General features: G+C 32.5%; 1 protein-coding gene across 1 annotated transcript; it reads left to right on the top strand.

The window, feature by feature from the left end:
* Positions 1-2888: 2888 nt before the first annotated feature.
* LOC139841381 (scarecrow-like protein 23) lies at positions 2889-4364 on the top strand. Its single transcript, XM_071831601.1, has one exon. The coding sequence runs from the start codon at positions 2889-2891 to the stop codon at positions 4362-4364; it is 1476 nt and encodes a 491-aa protein (XP_071687702.1).
* The last annotated feature ends 5280 nt before the right edge of the window (positions 4365-9644 follow it).

Genomic DNA, 9644 nt, shown 5'->3' with positions numbered 1-9644 from the left:
AATTGGGAACCCTAATTTTATTCTCCTATATCACGTACCCAAACTAAATAGGTGGACCATTTTGACTTTTCAATTTTTTACGCTCGTGGATGTCCAAGTTTTTTTTCTACTTATTTTAATGACAAAATTGCTGAAATAGTCCATGTGGTTTGTACTAGAATGTTGATTTAGTTCCTGTGGTTTTTTTAGACCAATTTCGTCCTTGTGGTATGTCAGCGTTGCTAATTTAGTCGCTATTTCTGACGGACGTTGAAAAATTCCGTTAACTCCAATCACATGCCACGCACATGAGGGTAAAAACGTCGTTTTATATTTTCATTTGGACAAAATTGTTGATATAGTCCCTATAGTTTGTCTTTCCTTTGAGAAATTTCATCCTAATTTTTTCAACACCAACCTAAATTAAACAACACCTAATTCATTAATATCACTAATTTGTGTACAGTACTAAAATCTACTCACCAAATCCTTCTTTCAGATCAATTTATATATACAGATACATATATACAAATCCATCTCTAATACCTCATCAATTTCAAAACCCTTTTCTTATTCATTTATTCACGATGTATCTTCTCTCCTCGACCTAAATTATAACAATAACCTAACAATCAAATATGCTACCTACAAATTAGTTTCCATGAATTTGGTACATGTAAATTAAATCTAAAAGCGAACAATGGTTAGCAGGGATAAAGATTCCGTCCATTTCTACTCCATCACCGACCGTAAATCACCGGAATAATGGTGACGTTGGACCACAGAAGCAATCGGAATCTGGAGCAGTGGGAAAGAATTTGGATTTGAAATACCGCAACTGAAACTGAAATACACATCAGAATGTTGAAAAGAATTGGTAAAGAATGCGATTACATGTTCGATTAAATCAGAGAGGTGCAAATCCGGTATGTGGTAAAGCCGTAAAGTACATGACCCAGATGGTGGTTTCGATTTCAAAATTCACCATTCATTCTTTTATATCAAAATTCTACTACAATCGTTAACCAAGATCTTTAACACAAGACTGAAGCAATAATTGCATATCTGCTTCTAAGTTCACGAACATTTTAGATCCGAGTTTGCTATTAGTTCTGGTAACAGAAACGAAGATGATGATGGTACGGACGGCAATTTCAGATCTGAGTTTTGAAGATGATGATGGTACAAAGAATGCTTTGAAGAACTATAATATGCAGACGAAGAATACTTATATCCATGTTTATGATTTTTGTTATAATTATATTGATGATGATTTTGTATGAGTTTGTTATAATTAGAAGAATCGCAATATGCCCTTAATTTGGTATAGTTATGATTTAATTTATGGTTGAGGTTTATGAAGTAGATGAATATTTCTTTTGCAGATCTGAAGCATTACGTTCGCATAATTACTAGTACTGTATATTGAATGAATGTAACGAGTACTGTGTATTTTTCTTTTATTATTTTCTAGTTTTGATGTGTATGAATTGTTGGTCAATGATGATGATAAAGGATTGATGATCTTTGGTGATGTATGATTAAATGAAACAAATATAGGGTACAAACTACAGGGACGATTTCAACAATTTTGTTAATAAAGAAAAGAAACGGACGAAAATACCCTCACATGTTTGGCACATGACTGGAGTTAACGGAATTTTTTGACGGCCGTCAGTCAGAGGGACTAAATCAGCAACTTTTACAAATTACCAGGACCAAATCCATAAAAAAAAGCACAGGGACGAAATCAGGATTTTGGTACAAACCACAGGAACCATTTCAGCAATTTTGTCTATTTTAATTCTTCTACGTGTCAAGATTTGTTTTTCTTATTGGCGGATTGAAACGTTTAAAAGTTCTTGACACTTTTATTTGTTAAAAATATCTCCTTAATTTTTTAACTAACATAAGTGTTAAAAGTTTATATTATTTTTAACGCTTTCACCGAGTGTTAAAAAATAAGTGTTAAAAAATTAACAATTTTTTGTAGTGACTCATGTCCAACTAGATTAACCCCGGAACCATAATGACCTATCATAGCAAATGTCCATCATAGAAATTAAGTATTAAGAATCCTATCAAAGATGAAGTAAGTATGAGCAGTACATTAATTCGTTTACCGTATTTGACCCGTTCTTTTAAGATCATAATAAACTTAATTCATTTCAAGTAAACCGATGTCATACAAAACCGATTATCATTTTTATATATTTTATAAATATTACATCGTATTAACTGTTGGCGTGTTTTTATGCTATAAATAACTTAATTTTTCTTGTTAGTCGATAATAATATGACAACTCGTACAAAGTACGGAGTATATGATTTTTAAAATCGACTTTTACATTCTAAATTCTACATTTACTTAAAACATAGATCATCAAAACTTCTTTTGGCATGATTCTAAACGACATCGCTAAAAAGGAAAACATTTGGTCGTCAACCGTTACGCGTAAATATGATATTCAAATCCAAAAGCGTAGTCTTTTTGATCGAACTATGTTAAAAATGATGACATAATCAAACGAACAAGTCTAATTTCATGATTTGGGTTGTATATATTAACATAATAGAACCATAATCATTACAAAAAAATATACAAAAATAATAATAAATCACTACCAAAACCAACGTGGAGTGTTTGTCCATTAGCATCTTAACTTGTAGTCATTGTTTGAACTCTAAACTATGCCGGCCATGGCTACGTACTCTTTAGTTACATTCATCTCTTATATTATATTAGTCTTTAACTAATGACCAATTCATTAAGTTATTGTTCAATTCTTCATATATATACACATATATTTGCATTCTTGATTTGGCCTGCAACCCTTTATACGTTTATTTAGAACTCTTTACTTAATTTATCTCATTTATATCTTTCAAGAATTATTCAAATAAGCAAAATGAGAGCAGGTTTAGAAGTGGTTCAAGGTGCCCTTGAACTGATCCAACCCCATGAACAATGGGACTATAATAACACTATTGGTGGTTATGCAACTACGGCTACAACTCAATCTAGTACTATGAATGGTTTTAGTGATTATGGTTCAAAGCTACCTATGAACTCGGAGAGACCGAATGAGTTATCAGAATGGGTTGAACATGTCACCAAGACGCTCATTGAAGACTTGCCGGAATCCAACCCTGAAGAGAGTTTACAAACGCATGCCAACGTGCCAACTTATGGTAGCGTTTCACCTCAAATGAGCGAAACAAGACCACGAAAGATGGCAAGAGGGAATTGGTCCAATGAAGTTCAATTTGGAGAACAAGGTAACAAAGGGTTGAATTTGATAGGGCTTTTGTTTGAGTGTGCGGTTGCTATTTCGGTTGATAACTTAGGTGAGGCTCATAGAATGGTGCTTGAGTTAACTCAAATGGCTTCCCCTTATGCACCATCTTGTGGTGAAAGAGTTGTTGCTTATTTCGCAAAAGCCATGGCTAGTAGGGTTATAAACTCATGGTTAGGATTTTGCTCACCTTTAACTAACCATAAGCTCATTCACGGTGCATTTCAAGTCTTTAATAACATCTCTCCTTTTGTCAAATTCGCTCACTTTACCTCTAACCAAGCCATTCTCGAGGCTTTTCAGCACCGAGACAAGGTCCACATAGTGGACCTCGATATCATGCAAGGATTGCAATGGCCCGCACTGTTTCACATCTTAGCCACGCGAATGGAGGGCCCACCACATGTTAGAATGACCGGCATGGGTACTTCCATGGAACTTCTGGTTGAGACCGGCAAACAACTTTCAAATTTTGCAAAACGTCTTGGGATGTCATTCGAGTTTCACCCCGTCGTAAAAAAACTCGGAGACATTAGCGACCTCTCGATGCTACAAATTCGAAGAGGGGACACATTAGCTATACATTGGCTACAACATTCACTTTATGACGCAACAGGAACCGATTGGAAGACCATGAGACTTTTGCTAGAACTTAACCCTAGAATTATCACCTTAGTCGAACAAGACATATCTCATGGAGGCTCGTTCTTAGACCGGTTTGTTGGTTCTCTTCATTACTACTCCGCTATATTTGATTCTCTTGGGGCATTCCTCCCTAACGATGACAACCACCGCCATCGTGTTGAGCACTCTTTGATTCATAGAGAGATCAACAACGTGCTTGCGGTTGGTGGGCCAGGGAGGAGTGGAGATGATAAATTTAAGGTTTGGAGAAGTGAGCTCGGACGAAACGGTTTCTTGCAAGTGCCAATGAGTAGTAACTCATTGGCACAAGCACAATTGATTCTAAACATGTTTCCATCAACACATGGTTATAGGCTTGCCCAAGTTGATGGGACACTTAGGTTAGGTTGGAAAGAGACCGCTTTGTACTCTGCTTCTGCTTGGACTTGTCGTGTTTTAAGATAAGAAGTTTATTCATGTTGATTTTTAGTGATAATGTATTTAACATTTGGTACGTAATTTGGATGTTTCTCTACTAAAACGAGTATGAGATTAAGCATTGGATACGTGGGATGATGACAACATTAGAAACGTCTTTGAAGGTTATAATAAAAAAAAACATGCAAATCTTAAAAAAATAAATTAATTAATTAACTTTAGTAAAAAGTAATTTTGGTTTCTCTAAATCTAGCAAGGTGTTATAATTCAGTAGGCTTATAACTACCTTTAATGGTTATAAGAACAAAGAGAGAAAAAGAGAGAAGAAGGAGAGAAGAAATATTGATATTGATATTTCAAGAGAAATGGTGCACCTTAAATGGTTACCATACATGTCTATTTATAGTATAAAATATTACTATGCAAGAAATATAATAATAATAAAATTAACATCCAATCTAGATATTTTATAACACAATCTAGATATTTTATAACACTCCCCCTTGGATGACAATTTTATTAGAGAATAACTAGTACTGCCTCGTTAAAAACCTTGCTAAAGAAAACTCATTGGGATAAAACTTTAGCTAAGGGAAAAAGAGTGCAGCATAAAGTTGACTCCCCCTCAAGTAGGCAACGCCTGAGTTGTTACTTCTTCTGAACATGCCTCATGCCAATATTATGAACGTGTGTTCTGAAAATAGCAGTTAGCAGTGCTTTGGTATAAAGATCAGCAGAGTTGTTGATTGAACGTATCTCATTTTAATCTGGTTGTCTTTTACGATATCTTGAGTATATGAGAAAAATCTGAGGTTTTCATCTGAAACTGTATCATCTAAATCTTTTATGTACAAGTTTGGCCCTCGTGATTTGTCTACAGTCTCCTTCATGGTTTGTTCAAACTGTTGTTTCAATTCCTATTCCCTTTCAGTCTTTTTCTGAGCCTTACCAATATACCATTCTTTTCCATCAAACTTATGACCGTTAAGACCGTTTATAGCTTTAGCGCCTCGTCAGCATTTATGTTTTGTTCTGTCATTTTTGATACTCTTCTTTCATTTGTACTATGTAAGCTGTATTATCTTCATAGATAGTTGTTGGGCTTTTATAGCGTTCTAGTCCACAAGAATCAATAATGATTTGTATCATTGATCTTAACTAAAATCATTCCCGAGTAGCTTCATGTAATGCAATCACTTCGGCATGATTTGATGATGTTGCAACAAGTGTTTGTTTTGAGAACGTCATGATATTGCGGTGCCTTCATTTAGGAATACATATCCAGTTTGAGATTTAGCTTTATGTAGATCAGATAAATAATCTGCATATGTATAACCAAACAAATCTTGTTTCGAGTTGTTAGAATAAAATAATTATAAATCAGTAGTTCCCCGAAGGTATCAAACTATTTGTTTGATCCCATTCCAATGTCTTTTGGTAGGGGCTGAGCTGAACCTTGTCAACAAATTAACTGCAAAAGAAATGTCAGATCTTGTATAATTTATAAGATACATAAGAGCCCCAATTGCACTAAAATATGGAACTTCTGAACCAAGAAGATCTTCATGATCTTCTAGAGGATGAAATGGATTAGTATCAATATTAAGATCTAACAACCATATGAGTACTTAATGGTTTTTGTCTTGTCCATATTAAAATATTTTAAAATCTTTTCGGTATAAGTTGTTTGATGTATAAGTAAGTCATTAGTTATATGCTCAATATGTAAATCAACGTAATACTTGATTTTTTTTTATTTTAAAATCTTTCTTTAAAAGTTGAATGGCTTCATAGATTTCTTTATTTAAGATAATTGATATAAACAGCTATGATCACATATCCGAACATTGTTTTTATAAAACACACGTGCAAATAAGTTTATATGTATACCCTTTTCTTATCAAGTAGTAATTTAATCGGTTATACCACATACGTCCCGATTGTATAAACCCATTTAGAAATCTTTGTGATTTAATGGAATATATTCCCTTGGGTTTTGCATTAGATGCTTATGATACCTTAACCCTTCAGGTATATTCATATATATATATCACTATTAAGTGATCCATACAGATAAGTAGTAACAACATCCATGAGATGCATTTAAATAACTACCAGGTTGATTAAGTATCTAATAAGTAATTGTATTCATTATAGGATGATAAGTTTTTCTCCTAATTCATTTCTGGTCTTTGTGGGAAATCTTGAGTTACAAGTCAAGTTTTGCCTTGTAACTTCATTTGCACATTTCTTTTCGGATAAAAATTCATTTGTATCCCATTGTTTCACATCTTTAAAAGTGATAACGATTGATCCAAAAACTTTTCTTTTATTGAGCGATTCTAATTCAGCTCGTATTGCTCCTTTCCGTTGAGTTCAATCACGTCTATTTTGATATTCAATGACAGATTTTGGTTCCAGATCATCATCTTTATTCATGATGTCATTGTAACATTATATGAAAATATCTCATCAAGATTTTTCATTTCATTTCAGTTTCATAATATTGCATAATTTATTGCAATTTATGTATTTACATTTATCAATATCCTCTGCAGAAGGAGTATTAATTTGTGGTTCTTCTTGAACACTTTCTTTTACCTCATTATCAGCTGATTTTCTTTTTCGAGCATTTTTATCTTTGGAACCAATTGGTCTCCCACGTTTCTGCCGTAGCAAAGACTCATAAGTGACATTATTGCCAGCTTTTGTAATTTCAATTCTAGCTGAAGCATTTACTGCTGGTATATATGATTTAGTCACTTATTTTTTGTATCTTTAAATGCATAAAGTAATTAATTTGCAAGTTCTTGCATATGCATTATATTTGAACTTTCTTTTCGCATTCTTTTGTGCGATGATCAATATTCCTTAATTGATGTTCACACCATGAAACATCATTTTATTTATATTTCATTTCTCCCCCTAATATAGGGAACAATGTTTCATTAAAGTGACAATCGACAAAACTTGCTGTAAAAACATCACCCGTCATGGGTTCAATATATCTTATGATTGAAGATGTTTCATATCTAACATATATTTCAATCCTTCTTTGAGGAACCATTTGTTGTGATTATTCAATTAAAAATACACTGCACAACCAAATGTTCTAAGATGGAAAATATTCGGTCTCCACCAAAATTAAGTTGGTAATGGAGAATATTTATAACTTGCACTTGATTTAATGCGAATTAATGTCACATCATGTAAATTTACATGTCCCCATATAAATATTGAGAGTTTTGTACTCATTTCTAATTGTCTAGTTATTAGCTGTAAGCGTTTATCTATTGATTCAGCTAAACCAATTTTGTGTATGCACATGAGCAACTGGATGTTCAACAACAATCCTTGTAGACAAATAATAATCATTAAAAGCTTGAGATGTTAACTCACCAGCATTATCAAGTCTCATCCTTTTAATGGTGTAATCAGAATAATGTGTTCTTAATTTAATAATTTGTGCAAGAAACTTTGCAAATGCCATATTACGGCTTGATAACACACAAACATGAGACCATGCGTTAGATGTGTCTATTAGAAAAATGGTCCAAATGATGGATGAATTGGTCCATATATATACCCTTGAATTCTTTCAAGAAACATTGGTGATTATTTCTCAATGTGCTTTTCATTAATCGCCATATGTGCTTTTCATTAATCATCATATGTGTTTTTCGTTAATCACTATATGTGCTTTTCATTAATCACTATATATGCTTTTCATTAATCACCATATGTGATTTTCATTAATCACCATATGTGCTTTTCATCATATATCATTTTCACCATATGCGCTTTTAATCATATGTGCTGCGCTTTTCGTCATATGCACTTTTCATTATATGCGCTTTTAATTATATGCGCTACGCTTTTCATCATATGCGTTTTTTATCATATGCGCTTTTAATCATATGCGCTGCGCTTTTCATCATATGCGCTTTTTATCATATGCGCTTTTAATCCTATGCGCTGCGCTTTTCATCATATGCGCTTTTTATCATATGCGCTTTTCGGTGCTACATAGATATTTCTCATTTTCGATAATCATTGACTGATAATCATATCCATTATGATATATATCAGAGAAACTTAACAAATTTCTCTTTGATTTGGGAGAAAACAAGACATTGTTTACCAAAAAATTCGTACCATTTGGTAATATGAAATTTTGCCTTTTTCGTTCCTTATATCAAGTTTGCAAGAGCTGATATAGTATTTATAATTCCTTCATTTGATTTAAATCAATGAAATATTTCCTAGATTTGATCATAGTGTGTATGTTACTACTATCTCCAATACATAGGTCTTTACCATTTAATTGATGTTGTATTTCAGCAGGATTCATACTAAAACTTCAAATAAGATAAGCAAATAATGAGTTATATTTCAGCAAGATAATCAAATTATATTACCTGCAAACAAGTTATAATCTGAAGTACATAAAAGATAACACTTAATAAAACATATGCGTTATGGTCTAAAACCATTTATTTATGAGTGATACATAAAAAAAACTAGGCATCTTAGAAAATTCAAATCATTCAAGTCTCAAGGTAGCTCAGGGTTAATTTAATCAAGATTTGTCAACAGATTCACTCTCGTTTTCTTTTCTTTTGGGACTTATTTGTAGAGCTAAATAAGATGTTCATGTATTCAAGAAATACTAGACTGATGATCCACGTTACCAGATCATTAATAAGAATCTCCGGAATTCTTATAAGAGCGTCTACTAATATCTTTAATTTTATTCTTTCATGGATCACCGTTATTATTATTTTTTTATTTTTTTGATAATTAATATCGTATCTATCTTTGAGTATTTTCCATAATACACTTGGATTTTCGATCATATAATATGTAGATTCTAAGGACTCGTCAATATGTTTGCTAAGAAAAATACTTACTATTGCTTTCTGTTGTTCGGAATAATTGTTATTTTCATTCAGGGTTTCTAAAATACCGTTTGATTCGAGATTTTTTTCTACATTCATAACCCATATTAAGTAGTTGTTCCCACTTGTTCTAAATGAGCAAATTTAAGCCTTTTCAAATTCGATATTTTCTATTATCAAAAAGATGAATAACATAAATCATAATCATAATCAACTTCTATTCATAGACAAATAATAAAATGAAATTAGAATCATTTTAAATTCATAAGTAGCAAACAACAGAATAATGGTATGATTACAAATAATAAAACCACAAGGGCAGGATAGAATATAGGTTCACCCGGTGGTATATTAGCAACAATGATGATAGTTAATATGACCAATACAATAGGAAAAATCATCCTTGTGT

The sequence above is a fragment of the Rutidosis leptorrhynchoides genome, chromosome 4, assembly GCF_046630445.1.
Source record: "Rutidosis leptorrhynchoides isolate AG116_Rl617_1_P2 chromosome 4, CSIRO_AGI_Rlap_v1, whole genome shotgun sequence".
NCBI lineage: Eukaryota > Viridiplantae > Streptophyta > Magnoliopsida > Asterales > Asteraceae > Rutidosis > Rutidosis leptorrhynchoides.
The sequence above is the reverse complement of the archived record's forward strand: the minus strand, read 5'-3'. Positions and strand labels throughout refer to the sequence as shown.